The sequence below is a fragment of the Theropithecus gelada genome, chromosome 6, assembly GCF_003255815.1.
Source record: "Theropithecus gelada isolate Dixy chromosome 6, Tgel_1.0, whole genome shotgun sequence".
NCBI classification, from domain to species: domain Eukaryota; kingdom Metazoa; phylum Chordata; class Mammalia; order Primates; family Cercopithecidae; genus Theropithecus; species Theropithecus gelada.
The window spans coordinates 73,661,990-73,685,412 of NC_037673.1; the positions used below are offsets into that span (position 1 = coordinate 73,661,990).

The 23,423-nt window shown below is 34.8% G+C and overlaps 1 protein-coding gene across 2 annotated transcripts in view; it reads right to left on the reverse strand.

The window, feature by feature from the left end:
• The window catches only part of AP3B1 (adaptor related protein complex 3 subunit beta 1), a 303,905-nt gene that overhangs the window by 201,654 nt on the left and 78,828 nt on the right, over positions 1 to 23,423 (reverse strand). For both annotated transcript variants that reach the window (XM_025387269.1, XM_025387270.1), the window contains exon 7: positions 18,191 to 18,373. In XM_025387269.1, the coding sequence (XP_025243054.1) occupies positions 18,191 to 18,373 (183 nt within the window). The remainder of the gene's footprint in view (positions 1 to 18,190; positions 18,374 to 23,423) is intronic.

Sequence of the window (23,423 nt, forward strand, 5' to 3'; positions counted from 1 at the left end):
GAGCAAACAAAATCTCCAGATGTCACTGTACGGTTTATATCTTGCTTGTTATGGGCCGAACTGTGCTCCCCAACCCTAAATTCTTCTGTTGAAGCCTTAACCTCCAAATGTGACTATATTTGGAGACAGGGCCTTTAAAGAGGTGATTACATTAAAATGAGGCCATGAGGGCGGGCCCTAATACAATGTGACTAGTGTCCTAATAAAAGAAGGAAATCTGGATACTCAGGAAAGCCCTAGGAATATGCAGACACAGTGAGAAGATGGCCACCTGTAAGCAAAGGACAGAGGCCTCAGGAGAAACCAAACCTGCCAACACCTTGAGATCTTGCACTTCTAGACATCAGAACTGTGAGAAAATAAATTTCTGTTGTTTAAGCCACCCAATCTGTGGTATTTTGTCATGGCAACTGTAGCAAACTGAAACAATAATACAACTACTTTGGGAAAAAGACTGACAAGTTCTTGCAGAACCAAAATATATCTACCTTATGATCCAATAATTCTATATCTAGGTATTGACCCAATATATACAAAAACATAAAAAGATTTGTTTAAGAATGTTCCTAACAGATTTATTACAATAGACAAAACACTGGAAATAGCTCAGGTATTTATTAATATGAGAATGGATAAACTATGGAATATTCATGCAATAGACTATTATTCAGCAAAATAACACTGAACATACTATTTTGAAGATTCTAAAAATCAACTACCAATACAATGTGGATCAATCTCCAAAATATAATGCTGAGTAAAGGAAGATGTACCAAAAAGAACACAATATGCATCTAATTATATTAAGTTCTACAACAAGTTAAATTAATCTTTGTTATCAGTAAACAATGTTCCATGATTATATCCATGTTTTTGCATGATCAGGGCTTCCTGAGCAAAGAGTGCTGGCAACCTGGATTAACATATGAGTAAATGGCAAATGAGTCTTGGAAGTTAAAGACACAGAGACAGACATCCAAGGAGATGTATGGGTTTATCTTCCATCATTTAAATTTCACAGGATAATGGAAAAACAGACATTGTCCTGTTTACATTAGAAAGATAAGGTAAATATCCCTACACAGCGGGGGAGCAGCAGACGCAAAAGCAGTCCTATATAAGCTCTGAGATGCACATAGTCTGATATGGTTCCCCACAATTCCCATGTGTCATGGGAGGAACCCAGTGGGAGGTAATTGAATCATGGGGGTAAGTCTTTCCCATGCTATGTTAGCAAATAAGTCTTTTGAGATCTGATGGTTCTAAAAAGGGGAGTTTCCTTGCACAAGCTCTCTCTTCTCTTGTCTGCCACCATGTGAGACGTGCCTTTCACCTTCCACCATGATTGTGAGCACTCCCCAGCCACATAGAATTGTAAGTCCAATAAACCTTTTTCTTTTGTAAATTGCCCAGTCTTGGGGATGTCTTTATCAGTAGCATGAAAACGGACTAATACAGAGTCCTATATAAATTCTGAGATTCATTCATTTAGGAGGAGCTCCTCTCCTGTATTACAACTCCCCATCCCCCAAGATATGCAGGTGGCACTAACCCTCACAACATCACCCTCATAGGGAACAGAAGTGCAGGAAAGTGACACTAAGATAACCATGAGTGAATAAAAAGTCTCTTCTCTGATCCAGACATCAGTGCTTCTGCTTTTGTGTGTGTACATACACTAAACATATGCCATATATTCAGTGTGTGTGTGTGTGTGTGTGTGTATAAATGTAGAAGTATGGTAATATCTCAAATCCTTTACTTTTTGAACACAAAACTATAAAGAAAAAAATTAAAACAATACTTGCATCTGAGGGCAAACAACTAACTTGGAAGGATAATAGTAATACTTCATATAATGAAAAGAGTTTGTGTGTTACTAACATACATGCAATTATCAAAACTCTAAAATTTGTGCATTTCACTGTGAAGATTTTATGCCAACAAAAGGAAAAACAATCATAAACAAGTATTAAACTCTAATTAATGATATACATACTGAAGTGTTTAGGAGTAATGTGTACTAATGTCTGCATCTTACTATGAAATGCATCTACAACATTGGACTGTTATACCAATACAGGCATGTACTCATTTCTCCATTTTTGAAGGAAAGTTTTGCCAAATAAGAACTTACTTGTTGACTTTTTTACTTCTTTCAACACTTCAAATATGGTTCCTCAACTGCCTTCTGGTCCCATGGTTTCTAATGAGAAACTAGCTGTTGATCTTATTGAGGAATCCTTGTAAATAATGAGTCACTTCTCTTGCTGCTCTCAAGATTCTCTTTTTGTCCTTAGCTTTTGATAATGTGATCCTTATGTGCTGTATTAGTCCATTCTCACACTGCTATGAAGAAATACCAGAGACTGAGTAATTAAGAAAAGAGGTTTAAGTGACTCACAGTTCAGCATGGCTGGGGAGGCCTCAGGAAACTTACAATCATGGTGGTAGGTACCTCTTAACAGGGTAGCAGGAGAGAGAATGAGAATAGAGTGAAGGGGAAAGCCCCTTATAAAACCATCAGATCTCGGGAGAACTCACCCACTATCATGAGAACAGTAGGGGGAAAACTGCCCCCCATGATTCAGTTATCTCCACCTGGTCTCGCTCTTGACATGTGGGGATTATCACAGTTCAAGGTGAGATTTGGGGGGGACACAGACCCAAACCATATCATGTGTCTTGGTTTGCATTCAGAATTGCTCCTACTTAGATTCTGATGAGCTTTCTGAATGTGTTGATTACTGTCTTTCATCAAATTGGGAAATTTTCGGCCATTTTTTTCTTCAGCTATTCTGTCTGCCCCTTTCTCTGTCTCCTTTCCTCCTGGAATATGTATTATGTGTGCTGGTACACTTGATGGCATCCCACATGCCTCTTAAGTCTCTTGGGCTCTGTTCATCTTCATGCTTTTTGACTTTCTACTCCCTACATTAGATAATCTCAATTGACTTATCTTTAAGTTCACCAGTTCTGCCTGTTCAAATTTTCTGCCTGTTCAAATCTGCTGCTGATCTCTACTTGTTAATACTTCATTTAAGTTATTATACTTTTTCCTTCTAGTATTTCTATTTGGTTTCTTTGCATCATTTCTCTCTATATACTGATACTCTCTACTTGGAGAGTCATTGTTTTCCTGGTTTCATTTAGCTGTTTCAGCATATTTAACATGGTGATTTAAAACCCGGGCTAGCAAATCCAATGTCTGGACTTCCTCAGATACAGTTTCCATTATTTTCTCTTCTTCTTGTGGATGGAAAAAAGTTACTGATTTCTTTACATTCCTCATCATTTTCCGCTAAAAACTAGACATTTTGAATATTATGATGTGGTAACTAACTCAGATTCTAACTCCTCCCTGGGGATTATTGTTGCTGCCTATCAGGATTTTGTTTGTTTACAGTCATTTCTAAGCTACTTTTTTCTTTTTTATTATACTTTAAGTTCTAGGGTACATGTGCACAAGGTGCAGGTTTGTTACCTATGTATACATGTGCCATGTTGGTGTGCTGCACCCATTAACTCGTCATTTACACTAGGTATATCTCTTAATGCTATCCCTCCCCTCACCCCACGACAGGCCCCGGTGTGTGATGTTCCCCTTCCTGTGTCCAAGTGGTCTCATTGTTCAGTTCCCACCTATGAGTGAGAACATACGGTGTTTGGTTTTCTGTTCTTGTGATAGTATGCTGAGAACGATGGTTTCCAGCTACATCCGTGTCCCCACAAAGGACACGAACTCATCCTTTTTTATGGCTGCATAGTATTCCATGGTATATATGTGCCACATTTTCTTAATCCAGTCTGTCATTGATGGACATTTGCGTTGGTTCCAAGTCTTTGCTATTGTGAATAGTGCTGCAATAAACATACGTGTGCATGTGTCTTTATAGCAGCATGATTTATAATCCTTTGGGTATATACCCACTAATGGGATGGCTGGGTCAAATGGTATTTCTAGTTCTAGATTCTTGAGGAATTGCCACACTGTCTTCCACAATGGTTGAACTAGTTTACAGTCCCACCAACAGTGTAAAAGTGTTCCTATTTCTCCACATCCTCTCCAGCACCTGTTGTTTCCTGACTTTTTAATGATTGTCATTCTAACTAGTATGAGATGGTATCTCATTGTGGTTTTGATTTGCATTTCTCTGATGGCCAGTGATGATGAGCATTTTTTCATGTGTCCGTTGGCTGCATAAATGTCTTCTTTTGAGAAGTGTCTGTTCATATCCTTTGCCCACTTTTTGATGGGTTTGTTTGCTTTTTTCTTGTAAATTTGTTTGAGTTCTTTGTAGGTTCTGGATATTAGCCCTTTGTCAGATGAGTAGATTGCAAAAATGTTCTCCCATTCTGTAGGTTGCCTGTTCACTCTGATGGTAGTTTCTTTTGCTGTGCAGAAGCTCTTTAGTTTAATTAGATCCCATTTTGTCAATTTTGGCATTTGTTGCCATTGCTTTTGGTGTTTTAGTCATGAAGTCCTTGCACATGCCTATGTCCTGAATGGTATTGCTTAGGTTTTCTTCTAGGGTTTTTATGGTTTTAGCTTTAACATTTAAGCCTCTAATCCATCTTGAATTAATTGTCGTATAAGGTGTAAGGAAGAGATCCAGTTTCAGCTTTCTATATATGGCTAGCCAGTTTTCCCAGCACCATTTATTAAATAGGGAATCCTTTCCCCACTGCTTGTTTTTGTCAGGTTTGTCAAAGATCAGATGATTGTAGATGTGTGGTATTATCTCTGAGGGCTCTGTTCTGTTCTATTGGTCTATATTTCTGTTTTGGTACCAGTACCATGCTGTTTTGGTTACTGTAGCCTTGTAGTATAGTTTGAAGTCAGGAAATGTGATGCCTCCAACTTTGTTCTTTTTGCTTAGGATTGTCTTGGCAATATGGACTCTTTTTTGGATCCATATGAACTTGAAAGTTCTTCACAGAACTTGAACAGTTCTGTGAAGAAAGTCATTGGTAGCTTAATGGGGATGGCATTGAATCTATAAATTACCTTGGGCAGTATGGCCATTTTCATGATATTGATTCTTCCTATCCATGAGCATGGAATGTTCTTCCATTTGTTTGTGCCCTCTTTTATTTCCTTGAGCACTGGTTTGTAGTTCTCCTTGAAGAGGTCCTTTACATCCCTTGTAAGTTGGATTCCTAGGTATTTTATTCTATTTGAAGCAATTGTGAATGGGAGTTCTCTCATGATTCGGCTGTTGGCCTGTTACTGGTGTATAGGAATGCTTGTGGTATTTGCACATTGATTTTGTATCCTGAGACTTTGCTGAAGTTGCTTATCAGCTTCAGGAGATTTGGGGCTGAGATGATGGGGTTTTCTAAATATACAATCATGTCATCTGCAAACAGGACAATTTGACTTCCTCTTTTCCTAATTGAATACCCTTTATTTCTTTCTCCTGCCTGATTGCCCTGGTCAGAACTCCCAACACTGTGTTGAATAGGAGCGGTAAGAGAGGGCATCCCTGTCTTGTACCAGTTTTCAAAGGGAATGCCTCCAGTTTTTGCCCATTCAGTATGACATTGGCTGTGGATTTGTCATAAATAGTTCTTATGATTTTGAGATACGTTCCATCAATACCGAATTTATTGAGAGTTTTTAGCATGAAGGGCTGTTGAATTTTGTCAGAGGACTTTTCTGCATCTATTGAGATAATCATGTGGTTTGTGTCTTTGGTTCTGTTTACGTGATGGATTACATTTATTGATTTGCGTATGTTGAACCAGCCTTGCATCCCAGGGACGAAGCCCACTTGATCATGGCGGATAAGCTTTTTGATATGCTGCTGGATTTGGTTTGCCAGTATTTTACTGAGGATTTCTGCATCGATGTTCATCAGGGATATTGGTCTAAAATTCTCTTTTTTTGTTGTGTCTCTGTCAGGCTTTGGTATCAGGTTGATGTTGGCCTCATAAAATGAGTTAGGGAGGGTTCCCTCTTTTTCTATTGATTGGAATAGTTTCAGAAGGAATGGTACCAGCTCCTCCTTGTACCTCTGGTAGAATTCGGCTGTGAATCCGTCTGGTTCTGGCCTTTTTTTTGGTTGGTAGGCTATTAATTATTGCTTCAATTTCAGAGCCTGTTATTGGTCCATTCAGGGATTCAACTTCTTCCTGGTTTAGTCTTGGGAGGGTGTATGTGTCCAGGAATTTATTCATGTCTTCTAGGTTTTCTAGTTTATTTGCATAGAGGTGTTTATAGAATTCTCTGATGGTAGTTTGTATTTCTGTGGGATCGGTGGTAATATCCCCTTTATCATTTTTTATAGCGTCTATTTGATTCTTCTCTCTTTTCTTCTTTATTAGTCTTGCTAGAGGTCTATCAATTTTGTTGATCTTTTCAAAAAACCAGCTCCTGGATTCACTGATTTTTTGAAGGGTTTTTTGTGTCTCTATCTCCTTCAGTTCTGCTCTGATATTAGTTATTTCTTGCCTTCTGCTAGCTTTTGAATGTGTTTGCTCTTGCTTCTCTAGTTCTTTTAATTGTGATGTTAGGGGGTCAATTTTCGATCTTTCCTGCTTTCTCTTGTGGGCATTTAGTGCTATAAATTTCCCTCTACACACTACTTTAAATGTATCCCAGATATTCTGGTATGTTGTATCTTTGTTCTCATTGGTTTCAAAGACCCATCTTTATTTCAGCCTTCATTTCGTTATGTACCCAGTAGTCATTCAGGAGAAGGTTGTTCAGTTTCCATATAGTTGAGCAGTTTTGAGTAAGTTTCTTAATACTGAGTTATAGGTTGATTGTACTGTGGTCTGAGAGACAGTTTGTTATAATTTCTGTTCTTTTACATTTGCTGAGGAATGCTTTACTTCCAACTATGTGGTCAATTTTGGAATAAGTGCGATGTGGTGCTGAGAAGAATGTATATTCTGTTGATTCGGGGTGGAGAGTTCTGTAGATGTCTATTAGGTCCGCTTGGTGCAGAGTTGAGTTCAATTCCTGGATATCCTTGTTAACTTTCTGTCTCGATCTGTCTAACGTTGACAGTGGAGTGTTAAAGTCTCCCATTATTATTGTGTGGGATTCTAAGTCTCTTTGTAAGTCTCTAAGGACTTGCTTTATGAATCTGGGTGCTCCTGTATTGGGTGCATATATATTTAGGATAATTAGCTCTTCTTGTTGAATTGATCCCTTTACCATTTTCTTGTATCTCTGTGGAGCAACAAGCTCTTGGGAGTTCTCTACTCTGCCATTTTTACTGACATCACTTCCCTTTTGAAAATTCTTAAAATGTTGGGAAAAATATGGATTAAAAACAACTTATCCGTTTCTCTTGGAACTGTGACTTACAGTGAAAAACTTGAAAAGAAAATTTAGGAAACCCAAAATGACATAAAACAGTAATAAAAGTTCACTAACAGTATACAATATAAAGATAAAATTTTTTAAATTATAAGAAATGCAAAAATAAGGTTGATCACATAAAAAGGATGTTTAGGAAACAGAAAGTGAGAGAAAGTGCTAATATAAACTCACTGAAGAGATTTTATATTCTAAGTAAGCTATACTCTGGTTTCTCTTCAGACTGTATAAATCTTTCACCTTTTACTAAGTAAGCTGAATGTATAAAAATAAAAACTAAATCATTAAATCAATAAATACATTATTTTATATATGGAATCACACACATACAAATATATGTTTATATATATAGGCACTAAATCTTACTGGCCCCTAAATAAATTAACAGGAATAACACCTAGCTCTGGAAGCAATTACTTATAACAGGGAATCTGTCAAGGTCTCTACTGGGTTGAGGAAGGCAGTAGCTAACCACTAAAGGAAATGTTGAAAAAGCAAAGGTCAATGTCTGGCCCTAAATTTTTAATTCCAACAACATGGCTAGAACTGTTCAAATTACAAAATGGTAAGCATGTCAACTGGATAACTAACCAGCACCATCATCTAGTGCTTACATATGGCATACTATAAGCCCCATGCTAGACAAGTACATGAATTTTCAGCGGGACATACACAGAATAAAGGGGATGGAGGGTGAAGAGGAAAAGGGATTTATTTTGTCTAAAAAAAAAAAAGTTTTTTTTTTTTCAGAATGTAGCTCTACTGTACCAGGAATGGTTTTTCTATGTACTGTATATGAAAATGTATGAAGTTATTTATCTAAGAAAAATTGGTGTTTCTGAAGGACATCAGCTCAAGAAAATTTATTTTTAACTAACATTTTTTAACAGAGTTCTTTAAAGCACCTTCACAAAGGTCAGTATGAGCTGATTTTTTAAAATGTGAACATTTCCACAACAAATTTTAAAAATTGGAATGAATCAGCAACTTAGATGACACAGCCTGCAGTACTTCCTAATAAATGAGAAGAAACGGTCCATTATTTTCCTTATAAATTAATTAAGAGCTTCCAACTTACAATGTATCAGGCCTTCCCCACCTACCAGACATCTATTTTAATGAATTAAAATATACTACGTTGTGATCAAACTAAAATAGACCATTTCAAAATCTAGAGGGAACAGGTGTACTCCTGAGATAAAAGAATTTTGTCAGAACACTTTTCATTTTAACCTAATATCTATACTACACATATATACATGAATAGTAAATATCCTAACAGATGAAACAAATATTCTTTCCAAATCACAGTCTCTTCAAAAATTTTTTAAGTTATTATGGAGAATGTGGTAGACACTGTTGATTACCTCCAACAGCCAGTAGGGCAAGGGGAAAGAAGGATCTTTCTCCCTGACCACACTCCTCACACATATAATGGACTATATGTAAGTGTCAAAAGCATATTATCCAACACGTTACTAAGAACACGAATTCAATCCAACAGAAGTTCAAAGATAAGATGATTAAACTATAGAATAAAGGAAATACGAAATTCAAACCTGAGTAAGTAAACAACAGATCAAAGCAATACTGTTACTAAATTAACGGAATTAAAAATAAAAACTAAAAAAAAAGATTAGACCATTGAAAATCAAATTACTGTCAATGAAACAACTTGAAATAATACAAATGTAAATAAAAAGACAAAAATGTGGCCTAGCATAGTGGCTCACACCTGTAATCACAGCACTTTGGGAGGTCAAGGCAGGAGGATCACACTTGGGGAGTTCAAGATCAGCCTAGCCAACATAGTGAAATCCTGTCTTTATAAAAAATACAAAAATTAGGCCAGGCACGGTGGCTCAAACCTGTAATCCCAGCACTTTGGGAGGCCGAGGCGGGTGGATCACATAAAGTCAGGCATTCGAAACCAACCTGGCCAACACGGTAAAACCCCATCTCTACTAAAAACACAAAAATTAGGCAGGCATGGTGGCAGGCACCTGTAATCCCAGCTACTTGGGAGGCTGAGGCAGGAGAATCATTTGAACCCGGGAGGCGGAGGTTACAATGAGCCAAGATCGTGCCACTGCACTCCACCTTGAGTGACAGTGCGAGACTCAATCTCAGAAAAAAAAAAAAAAATACAAAAATTATCAAGCATGATGGCACACATCTGTGGTCCCAGCTACTCAAGAGGCTCAGGCAGGAGAATCACTTGAGCCTGGGAGGGCAAGGCTGTAATGAAGTGTAATCACACCACTGTACTCAAGCCTGGGTGACAGAGTGAGATCCTGTCCCAAAAAAAAGAAAAAAGGAAAAAGGACAAACATTAGAGAAATTTTTTTAAAAATATGATGGACATGGTAGACAAAGATTATAAAACAGAATAATGGGTATTCCTGAAGTATATAACTGACAAATAAAGCAGGAAAAAAAAAAGTAAACATCAAATTTTTAAAATTACAAAAAGAAAAGAAAATTCCCTAAAATAAAGAAAGAAGTGAACCTGGAGGTCATATGGAATAATTCTCATTGAGATGTAATCTGATTAATTTTCAAAGACTTTGTAAAGAGGTTTTTTTAGCATGCAGAGAAAAAAAATCAAGTCACCTGCAAGGGAGAAAAATCTTTGGCTGTCTTCAGATTTCTTCACAGCAACATTCACTGCAGGAGAGAATTAAGTAATGTCTACAGAGTTCTCAGAAGAAGAAAAGGGTGTGTCCCAACCGTACCATATCCAGCAAGATATCAAATATACAAGAAACAATAAAACATTTTCAACTGCACAAGGCCTAAGAGAATACTAATCCAAGAGCCCAGGTAAAATATCAATCAAGTGTGGGAGTGACACTGAAAGTCTCAAAATTTTATCTCCCATCTATTCATTCTTAAGAAAACATTGGAGGATATGCTCCAAAGCCAGGAAAACCAAAAGAGGAGAGAGACAGACAGAGACAGAGAGACAGAGAGAGAAACAGAAAGAGAGACAGAGAGGAAGAAAGCCTAAGAAACATGATTTAACACAGAAGAGACACGAAATTAAGTTCTAGAACAACAGATTGGAACTGGCAGGCCTAGTAAGCAATCAGATTAGAACAGAGGGTGAAGACTCCCGGAAGACGTCTCCTGGGAAGAAAACGAAGCTGTTGAAATACCTGATATACCTGACAACTGTACTAGTTAGAACTGTGTTTAGCTATATATAACAGAAATATCTAGTTAGGTAGCTCCATAAAATGAAAAGTTGCCCAAACACTTTGTTTTTCGGCTCTGCCCACCCCCAGAGTATAGCTTTATCCTTACGCTTGTAAAATGACTATTGCACCTTTAATCATCACACATGCATTCTGGGAAGGAATAATGAGAAAGGGCAAAGGGTAAAATATATATATGTCAAATAAGTCTGTCAGAAAAACAATAGCTTCCCCAGAATTCCAATTTCCAGATGTGGGTCATATGACTATTTCTGACTCTAAAGGAGTTTAGTATAGTTGATATTTTTCACAGGGCATATCACTACTCTGAATAAAATCAGGATCCTCTTATTTAAATAAGTGGGAGGGGGAGAACTGACACTAGGTAGACAAGAAGTATAAAACAAATGCACATAAAATAATATTTGGAGAATATTTAATATTCCAATGGAGAACTTGGAATGCTTCGTATAGTGACATGATAAAGTAAGCAAATTTAAAATGAAGCAATTTTTGATTCCAAAAAGAACAAAAAGTTCCATGAGATAAAATGCTATTAAACAGCTGAATAATATTCATAAGTCATAGGAAAATGAACACACATGGATTGAAAAAATTCTAGTATAATTACATTCCAAAGATGAAAGAGGTAAGCAGAAGCATAAGGTAACAGAAGAATGACAAATTCTCCATTTCTATAATAGGAAGTCAATATATAATGCCTAAAATTGATAAATCAACAAATAGCAAAATACGTCTATTACCTAGAAACGGAGAAAGGTAAATACACACATACACACACCAAAAATAAAATTCTAAGCCCCACAATCACCTGAAGGGACCCCTTCTCACAGCCAAGGGCATTCCAAAGTTAACCTGAAAAACTAGTTCAGACCATGATAGGAAGGGTGGATCAGACACGCCTCATTATACCCTCCTCCCTTTTGGAATTCAGGAAAAGCCAACCAGCATTAACATCAACATAGACCTTAAGTCTGATAAGAAACATTTATAATCTATTCTGTCTGAAGCATACTACCTGGAGGCTTCATCTGCAAGATAAAACTTTAGTCGCCACAACCCCTTATTATGGCCCAGACATTTCCGTCCTATTGATTCCAGGTCTTCAGATAACAACTTAACTCTCAATTAATTGCTAATCAGAAATCTTTAAATCTATCTATGACCTAGAAACCCCATCTTCAAGTTGTCCTGCCTTTCCAGATTGAACCAATGTGCATCTTACAGGTATTGACTGATGTATTATGTCTCACTAAAATGTATAAAAGCAAGCTGTAGCAACCTTGGGCACACGTCATCAGGACCATTTGAGGCTGTACATGGCACAGATGCGTCCCTAACCTTGGCAAAATAAACTTTCTAAATTGATTGAGACCTGGCTCAGATACTTTTGAGCTCACACACAGAAGGGAAAAGAACTGAAGAAGCTAATTCAGGCATTGAGAAGGGTCACACAGAAAAATGTTTCTCATAAGCCTTGTAGTACTATTCTCATTTTCTTTCTTTTAAACCATGCATATGTTACTTGGGTAAATTAAAGTTTTCTTTTTTAAAAAAAGAAAACTTCATAAGTTAAAAAACATCCAATCAATAGGAATAAATTATGAACAACAAAAAGAATAAGGAATCTTTACGATAAATGCTTCATAACCAATGGGAAGAGAGGAGACATTATTTCAATATTAGATCATGGGACTTAGTTTCACATTAAATTATATGTCGAACCCTTTGTCAACAGTTGCCTAAAACAATGCACAAAAAACTGCTTTATTGTGCTGTAAAGAATGTATTCTACCACAACTTCTCAGTATTTTGTTTTTTTAATAAATTCCACAGAATTGTGGATCCAATAATAGTCCACCAGTAAAACCAAGACAAAATTTGTTTTAACAAAGAAAATTAACCAGTAAAGAAAATTAAAACTCAATAATCTTTAACACTCTGGTCTGTTAAGACAGGATCTGGATGTGGAGTTCATGAAGTACTTCCCTGAAGTACCTTTGTACCTAGAGAAAATTGCTCATCAAAAAACTACATTTATAAATTTTGCATTTTGAAAAGTTATTTTATAGCTACCTCTGAAAATCTTAAGAACTTACCTTAAAATACTTCAAACAAAATTCTAAATGTAGAGTTTGTTAAACTTATGTAAGGTTTTATAATTGATGTACAGATACACAGAGAGAGACAAAATTAATTACTCCAAATTTAAAACTGGCATAAATACTGCCACCAGAATTACATAACCCAGATTCATATCCTAAAAAATAATGGTAAATATTTAGAGTTTTAACTTCCAAATCACTGAAGTAAAATATTTTGATAATTCTTGAAAACCTCTCATCTCCCAGAGCAAGTTCAGTTGTAAAAAGCTAGATTCATAAAATTAAAAACATTCCTGGCAGGCCCCAGTGTCAGAGTTTCCTTTCAGTTTACAATTGATGCCACTAACGGATGCTGGTTTTTATTTTAAATCAGTCTTAAAAAAATTTACTCTGTGTTTTACAATATTTATTTTTTTAGATCGATTAATTGTAGAAAAGCAACTTTAGTCTTGAGGTCTAGATGTATGCTTCAAGAAGTCTCCCATAATAGGCTTGAATGACAAAGAAAATACTTAAGCAATTTTATATCCTTGAAAATGATACAAATTTGACCTAGAATAAAAAACAACCCACATGGACTGCAAAGAGTAAGGTAAATTTAAGAAAATAAAAATGCAAATGTGCATTTTAGCAGTCTCTTGAATTTATTAACCTAAAAGGTTTAATTTCCATTTTCCTGCATCAGCTTTATTTATAAAATGTCGTGCCCTATAAATACGCTGTTATTTTCTATAGTCAAGCACCCTCTTAACAAATCTTCTCATTAATATGTAAATTTAAAGTCAATCGGTCTTCTCCCTGACAGCCCCATGAATTCCTAGTGCACTGTATAATCGGCTTTGACTTGGCATCCACTATTTATCATCAAAGATGTCAGTTAGAAAAATTATGGAAAATGCACTGCAATTGATATGACTGCAATCTACTTTGTCAACACTTAATTGTTCCTCAAATCATACATTTACATATAAACAGCCTAAATACTGATCTATAATGATGCAAATAAACTAAATTAAAAATCTCTTCTTCCCCTGAAGCTTGTTTGTATATGATGTGTTCATTTGAGAACTTGACAAAAGCATGTACATCAGCTCATCTCAAAAAGTGTATCTACTAATTTTCGATTCCTCAACAAAAAACAATTTTGCCACACTTCAAGTATATTAACATAAACAAATGTTTGTAAAAATTTTATAGGAAACATGATTTTTCTCTTTGAAAGCAAATTTAATTATGGTTGTTAGCTAATTGCATAAGCACTGGATTGGGAGTCTCAAAGTTGGTTTTGACTGGAACACAATAAACACACACAGAAAACTTATTAACGTAACTAAGAAATTATTTTAATTTACAACTCACAGGGTAATAAAATACAAAGGCAATAATGCTGGCCTAGGCATCAGATAATTCTGCTTATATTTCTGCTCCACCTTTTATAATTAATATTGTCTTAAATGACTTGCTAAAATCTGTATATATCGATTTCTTCATATATAAAATGGGTATAATAATTCTGATTGCCCTATGGCAAATGAAATACTATGTAAGAAACTACAGGCCAGGCATGGTGGCTCACACCTGTAATCCCAGCACTCTGGGAGGCTGAGGTGGGCGGATCACTTGAGGTCAGGAGTTCAACAACAGCCTGGCCAACATGCTGAAACCCCATCTCTACTAAAAATACAAAAGTTAGCTGGACCTGGTGGTGCATGTCTGTAATTCCACCCGCTTGGGAGGCTGAGGCAGAAGAATCGCTTGAACCTGGGAGGCAAGAGGTTGCAGTGAGCCAAGAACGCACCACTGCACCCCAGCCTGGGCAGCAGAGAGAGACTCTGCTCAAAAAAGAAAAAAAAAAGAAAGAAAGTATAGCAAAAATAAGCCATTAAGTATAAAGCATCACAGTATTGTTTTTTCACATTTTCTCTTAGTATCTGAGAGAAAACTGCTGGATTTAAATAAATTCAGTATTATAGGCAGGTTTTTTATTATAAATTTAACTTTTATGTCAATATATTATTTTAGTGACACTTTTTCCTACTGGCAAATTCTTTACTTCAAGGTAAAATGGCCCTTAATTCATCAATAAATGGTGCTCATATGGCATTTATGTAAGTGACTTCTGCCTGCAGGTAAAAGCGAATGGAGGGCTAGAATGAAGACGTTTCTACTTGGATGATTACATGAAACAACACATTCAAATGTTGATGGTAAAAGGATAAAAAAGAGAGGTAACCTCTCAGGAATGACTCTGCTAGAGTACTGTTTCAGCTTGTCTTTTTATTGTATAATCATCTTAACCTTTCTTTACTACATGGTGTTCCTTTTACAACATCACATAAGAAAGAGCAAGCAAATATAAATGTCAAATACCTCTCAGTTTCTTCTAGCCGTGGTCAAACTCTGCTTTGAGATGTAGTCTGCCAACTTTTTTTTTTTTTTTGAGACACCCAGGCTGAAGTGCAGTGGCGCGATCTCGGCTCAGTGTAAGCTCCGTCTCCCAGGTTCACGCCATTCTCCTGCCTCAGCCTCCCAAGTAACTGGGACTACAGGCACCCACCACCACACCTGACTAATTTTTTTAATATTTTTATTAGAGACAGGGTTTCAACATGTTACCCAGGATGGTCCCGATCTCCTGACCTCGTGATCCGCCTGCCTTGGCCTCCCAAAGTGCTGGGATTACAGGCGTGAGCCACCGTGCCCGGCCTAGTCTGCCAACTTCTAAAGCTAAAACTACCATGTGTAGTCCTTAAAAAGTTGGAAGCAACATCAAGCCTAGGTCAGAAAGCACTGAAGGCAACAAATGGCTGGACTGCTCACTCCAAAGTTTCTCAGTAAAACGAAATCATAATTAGCACAGAGGAAGGCTGAGATGGGTTAACTGGAAGAGTGAGAGCACAGATATGGTCCTAATGTTGACCACTCATTTGAACCTTAATTTTATATAATGTATTTATAACAAGAGTCTAATATACTGTACAATTCTTGAATCTAATACTGCAATAAGGGCTGAGCCTTTCAAATCTTTCACACTGCTTTTGAACTGAACATACGTACGTATGCAGACAAAAGCCTGTTATACTGATTATTCTGGGCTAAACAAGACCCTCAAATAGAACTTAAACAATCAATGAATAATTTTTCCATGAATTGAGGTCAACTGATACGAACTTAAGTTAATAAATAAGGCGAAATATTTTATCCAAAGTGAAATTGATAATCACCAGAATAACTGAAATTAAACAGTTAACAATAATTGCCTTTAAGGGGTCAACCAAGACGTTATGAGAAGGGAACATGTACTTGAATTGCTTCGATAATTAAACAACAAGATTCGAGTTAGCTAAACTTACAAATCTTCTATTTAAGTGGTTTTCTTTCTTTCTTTTAAGCCAATGGATCTTTCTCAAAGGAAATCAAATTCAAAGCTGCATAAGAAAGGAAGGCAAAAAAGGCTTCTGTGTTTGAAACAGTAGCAGAAGCCCAAAAAGCCGCACAGTCTAGAGCACCGCTGCCCCTGCTTTGCTTGTTCCTGTGGCAGTGCTAGCACATCCTGAGGGCTGATGTGCACAATGGAAAACCACTAAATTAGTCTAATAAGCACAGCATTTAGAATAATTCCAAGGTTGGATTGCAAGTAAGTGGCAAAGAAAAGAAATGACTTAGCCCATTCCAGTATGCCAGGGACAATGACCAGACTTCGTCTCATATTTGTCCTAATTCATGTTCATGGAGTTAACATGTGAAAACACCAAGAATGAATATAGTGCCAATTTTTCGAATTATCTGTTAAAAAATAAATGTATATGATGGTAGAGAACTTAACTTTCCTTTGCAATGGCTTTAAAAGTAAATTTTATCTAAAATAAGATAAAATTCAAGGAACAGAAAAACAAACAAATAGACAAACATATAAAAGCAGAGATTTTACTATGCATTACATATTTTTAGCAGGTATGGTAAGTAAACTATATATTTTAACTCCAGTTTCTATATAATTACAAGCAAAGGATATAGCTACTGAAAATGATAGGAAAGTAAAATTTAAAAATTTAAATGGTGACTGTGATTAGCTAAGGCAAAATTGCCTATAACTTTATACAACAGAAAAAAAAAATCTGAGCAGAAGTTTTGAAAGGAATTGGCTGAAATCAAACAAATAAGCTGTTTGGCAGCAAAAATCTCTCATCAAAGTTACCATAAAAGGGCCTGGACATTTTCATCATAGAGATGTTCCTTAATCTAGCAAAAGTGCCATCAAAAATGTACTTTGCTCAATGATAAATAAAATTAACTTTATAAAATTAAAGTTCACAAGGATAGTGAAATTTCATCAATTTAAGAGCATTATGTAACATAAGACTTTTATGTATTAATAATTCAAAACATACTTCAATTTTTAAGACAGATAACATAATCATTTTGTTAATATTAAAAGTGAGATGAAAATCAGTATTACTCTCTTATGGATAAAGAAGTATTAACATTTCTAAATAGTTTTTAATGCTAATACTAAATTAATATAGAAAATACTGACCAAGATTTTATAATTTGCAAGCTTGATGTGTCATTGAAAGCATGTATCATACACATTTTTCCATGTTATTTACATTTTTCTAATTAACAAAAGCAAGATGTACTGAGCACGCAAGGCCTATCATAAGTATGTATACAGAACACTTTGATATAACAGGCGCTTTTTAAAATCTTTTTATTTTTTTACACAAATTGGTTTTTAAAATCTGTAATACTGTATTTTAAAAAAAATAAGACATCAAAAGATTAGAATGAATATGCTATTCTTATAACATTTAAGGATTTCTTTAAACTGGTTTAAAATTACCTTCAATCTTAAATGTATACATCCTAAGGATCTTAATTCCAAGCTATATGATAAAATTTTCTAAATTGTCAATATGAAGAAAAGAATAAGGCATACTTCTAATGTTAATCTGCACAAAGAAAACAAATAGCTTCACTTAAATTATTAATTCTACTAAATGCTACCAGCCAAAGTGAAGAGAAGAAGAACACAAATGTTTTATAAATACAAAACTAGGAAAAAGTAGTTTAAAAGTTCAACAATATTTATCTATAGAGGCAAGAAATGAATTACTTTAGGTATAAATTCACATGCTATAGAATCACATCACCTACTTTTTTTACAAATGAGTACCTGGAATAGCTTGGGCTCAAAGATGTGAAAGTAACTAGTAACCAAAAAATCCATGGTTTGGCAATGTCACTGTAAACACGGTGTCATGCTGCTCCTCCTAACGAGGGCCTCTTGCCAGTATCAAACTAAAAGTGTACATACTTACACCACTAAATATATGTATCAATCAGTGCCAAAACAATGGACAATTATTCTTGCATTGATATTGGTTGCCTGCTTTAGTAAAAGAACAAGAGACCAATGAGTCTTCCTTAAATATGCAGATTTCTTTAGTTTACTACTCCTAATTTTTTGCACAAGTTTTAAAAAGCTCATCCATCCTCTTAGTATATTTGAAAGTGGAAGACTGTTCAACACTTACCTCTTTCCAAGGGCTGACAAACTGTGTCCGAGCATATCGAGTTAGCATGTGGATTATGACAACCTGCCCCCACTCTTCAACATCCACTAGTAAGTTACATAGCTTGCGGTAATTCTTATGAATCAGATCTATTCTGTCCGGGCATACTTCTTCAAAAGCCATCACAACACTGCCAGCCACCAACTAGAAAAGAAAGAAATAGTAACTTATTAAAAAATGTTTCTCCCCTACATCAAAGGTCATACTCAGGTATTAGTGTAATCAGTTTAATGGCAATCAATATTATTCAGTCATTCAATTAAAATGAATGTTCATGTTTGAATAACAAACTTTAAGGTGCCTATTCTTCAAAGAATAATTTTAATAGTTATAATATGTCTAGAAAACTAATACTATTCTGAAGAGAAGTAAATTCTGACGTTTTTATTTCACCAAGTTAAATTTCAATACATTGTTCCTATGTGGATTAAACATTAATTATGCACATTTTTCATGTTTAAAGCTAACCTAAATTCTAATCTAAAAATTCAGTACTTTGTTCACAACAATATTCAGAAAAAGAATCAAAATAACAAAGATCACATTGTGTCAGTTTAAAATGAGAATGACAGTCATACTACAATGAACTTACGTTAAAAAGTATATGAGAAATTCATAAATGTTTTTTAACAGAAGAACACTTTCAAATCATATACATCTTAATCCACCAGTTTTTACCCAATATAATTTATTTACAAAGAAAACACACTGGCTGAAATTTTAGAACATCACCTGGGCTCTTAATACTTTTATAACAATGTGTATAAGTTGTAATAATATATTACCAACAAAAGGCGGCTTTTCCAAGACCAATTAATGAATCATAATGTTAGTTTCTGAACTGTGATGCTTTTACATAGTGGTAACATTAAGATTCCTTTACTCTAAAGATACAAACTAAGCAGAATATATATTACACAAATACTTCTATATATGTACAAATGATATATGTGCAGTTAGCCCACAATATAATACAGTTTTGAAAAACAAATTAATACCATATTCTATCTGAACACTAGGGATCTTCATTTTAGTGTCTAAAATTTCCCCAATGACTTAAAATAAGCAATTAAATAGAAATATAACTTACTGAAATGGTACTTTTTGAAAAATATTAGATACAATGATATTCATATTTTGAGTGTTTGTCCCTCTACTTGGCTGACATTTAGTTTATTAATATGCAACCAACAATACAATTGAAAGAAAACAGCTCAGAATATAGACTCGCTATTATGCTAAACAAGTTTCAAGTCCTGTGGGGATTTTATGAATTACCAATCAGTATAAACGTGAAGCTGCATTTATTGACTCCAGCCCTACCCATGTACTGGTGCCTGCTGGTCCCAGCATGTATGCACCTCAATCGAAAAAGCACAGAATTGATTATTTGTGTGAACTATATAAAAATGCATTATACATATAATTTTCTATTTGTTACACATATGGCAAGGAAGTTAAGCCCATGTTTTCAATCACATTTTGATGTCTTCTGCAAAAGACATAATTTCTTTAGAAATTATATTTTGTGATAATTACATTTCTATAAAGTGACAATTAGTACCATTCTAAAATATCTTACAACAACTAAGTTTATGACATTAAACTCTAGAATAACTCACTGTGAGATATAAACATCCCTATGTATTATCAACCTTATATTAATATCAAGATCAATTGGTAAAAGGTATTAAAGTGCAAAAATAAAGGATAGTACCTAGGATAAAATGATCCATGAAACTGAACAGGTAATTCACAGTTTCACTTTTTAAAATACTATGTAAAATCAAGTTATTCTGTCTTAGCAATTATTTTCTTCCAAATGTGTTTTGACACTAATTAAATGGAAAATTAAATGGAAAATCAGCTACCACACAATATTAAATTCATTAAACCAAGAGCTACATGTACACAATAATTCTAACGTACTAACACCTTCTAAGGTACTAACAAATATCATTAATTAAACAGATACAAATAAAGTTTAAGAAAACATCAAAATAATTAAAAAGCATATAAAGAGAGTACCTTTACAAAATAAAACTGACCATTTTAGATACTTAATCATGTATTTTTAACAATCTGACCCTGGGCTAAACAATACAAGGAAAATTAATAATTTTGGTTTATTAAATGTTCAATATTCTATAAAACATTCAGAATTAAAATTAAATGATCTACTCAGATTTTAAAACCAAAAATATTGGTTTCCAAAAAACAGACAGTTAATTTCCATCTCACTGTGTCAATAGTAGCTTTTCATATAAGGGGAAAAATAAATCACTCCAACAAAACTAGCAATGAGCTCATCAAATTCAAATGCAGTTTTCCATTTATGTATTTTTTATATTAAAGCAATAAACATGGTTCATTTATCTTCCCTTGGTTGCCACGTTTTTCTGTGCTGTTGCTATGAACTTCAGCCATTAGCTGTGCTCCAAGGTAAACTACATGAACCATCAACAAAAGTGACACCCCATCTATGGAGTTCATATTTTCTCTAGATTATCTATGCTAGTTGACAAGCTGGTAATGAAAAAAATCACACTAAGCAAATGGTTCCTCTAATAACAATAAATTTTCTATAAAATTATGAAGGGTACAAAACGTTTCCTTGCATCTATTTTGTCATGAATTCTAATTAACATTGCAAAAACCTGAGAGTGCTGGGTCATCACAAGAAGTGCATCAAGATTTGATTGATAATATGGTATAAGTTGGCCAATGCTGCCAAGATTTTCTTCCCTTAAATTAATGGCTATCCAACCTTCCCTAATCATACAGCCCAGATGATATTCCCCTTCTTATTTCAATTTTCTTGAGGCATGGAAAATGGGAAAGATCAGTCATTTATCTTCTAATAGCTGGATAATAGATCTATCACAATAAAACATCTGCACAAACTCAGGGGTGTGTTTTTTGCACATAACAGTGGGGCTTTTATGAACATTAAATCAATAACTTATAAAATTGTGTCTTACCCCTACAGTTTAGCTATAAACTACCAATCTATTCATTAAACATAATTTTGGAGCAAAAATTAAAAAGAGGAAATTTTATGTCCTCAAAAATATACAAATAAATCAGTGTTTCAGCAGGCACTGACCTAATTTGTTTTCCTAAGAAACTCTGTTTTCTATTAGAAAGTTAAATGCTATCAAAAGGATTTCTTTAGGATTAACTTGAAAGGAAAAGGAAATAAATACCACTCTGCTTCTAAAGTAATGAAGAAAATAATGTCAACAACTATGGATTGCTACATTTTAAAGAAAAACAAGAGAAAGTGTTACTAATTTTAAAAATGAATTCATATGTGAACATTAGAAAAGGCTTGTAGTAAAGTAGGAAAGTGTTTAGGACATGTTGAGAAGGTAGATGAAAATGGTATAAAATTTAAGAATAAACAATAAAAAATTATATAAAGAAAAATGGTAACAGTTGATTGGAGATGACAGAATATAGATCAGATGCCCCCTTTTAAGTCCACTGACCACAGTTGTAAGGTTTCTGTAATATCTTTTACCTACATTACACTAAAATATTCTATTTTTAGGAAAAAACTATTCATATGACACATACTGGTTTTTAGTAAAAGAGAAAAGCCATTCTATTATATTTTAATATGTTTATAACTCCGTCTTTCCTTAAAATTAGAATTATGGAACTAATTTTCTTGGAGATCTCAATTGAAAAAAAATATCCTCTAGCCTAAAAGAAGCAACAGATGGTATGCCTCAAAATCAACAGAGGTTAAATGAAGAAAGTTTAATAGATCAACATCTTTCAAATGTATATGTATCAGCAGCAACACCAATGTCATCATCGTAATAATGATACCAAAAAACTGCTGCTGGCAACAAATAAATTCCTTTTCAAAATGTGGAAATAAATTAGACCTGGTACATTTAATTGGGAGATTTTAAAAATGAAAGTGATTTTTGATCCTCTATTGATTTTAAATGCCAATGCTGACATTAAAAATTTGGTGGGGGGGGGGCAGGGGAAAAATGTACCTGTCTTCCTCCAATAAAGAATTACATGTGTCCAAAAAAAGGTAATAATTAAGATATGATCCACAAATAACTGTGTAGAATATTTTTAACCTTTCTACAATGGATTATAATCACACAAAAGAAAAAATTAACAGAAAACATTCTCAAAATACAGCTAATTTAAATACTGGGTAGACAAGTTAATGGTGCCTAAGTATGTCTGACTCTTCCAACCCAAATCCAAAAAAAAAAAAAAAAAAAAAACAAAGGACCAAAACCTATGCTTTAAGCCTAACTTCAAAACAGAGAATCTTTAAACCTCAAATTATATATAAGTAGAAATATAAACCCTAAATTCCAGATAACTATTTTCATGCTTGTATCACAAAACTTCTCAAAGACCTACAACAGTATAGAAAAAAAATGCCTAGAACAAGGCAAGCAGAAGTTAATGGTGGGCCTAAAAGTAAACGAAAATCAACAACGGAAAGAGAAAGAACATCCTAAGTGTGAAAATACTGGAAAAGATTCTTGGTAGATCAGAGCAGACTATAACGAAAAGACTTGAAAGAGAGGATGACTCAATGAGGCTGTGTAGAAAGGGAAAGTTTCATGGAGAAAATTAGCTTAAAAAAAAAAAAAAGTAAGGGGAGAGCAGTCCTTTGGAAACTGTGAAATAACAGGAAAAAAGAAATAAGAGGGGCTAGGTGCAGAGGCTCATGCCTGTAATCCCAACACTTTGCATGACCAAAGTGAGATCACTTGAGCCCAGGAGTTCATGACCAGCCTGGGCAACACAATGGGACCTCATCTTTACAAAAACATTTTTTTAATTAGCTGGGCATGGTGGTGCATGTCTATAGTCCCATTTACTCAGGAGGCTGGGACAGGAGGATTGCTTGTGCTGGGGAGGTCGAGGCTGCAGTGAGCCATGATCACACCACTGCACTCCAGCCCTGAGTGACAGAGTAAGACCCTGCCTAAAAAAGAAAAGAAAAGAAGAGAGAAAAATTTAGGCTGCTATAAAATATATCTCAAAATAGTCTGGGAACATATACTGGTCCTATGCATGCATATCCTCCCACCAAAAGGCCATCTACAAAGAAAACATACTTTGCAATTCTAACAGAGAAGGTACTCTTGTACTAGGAATCTTGCAAGCTACCTCAAAATCAAATCACCAATCCTGTCCAAAGAAATAA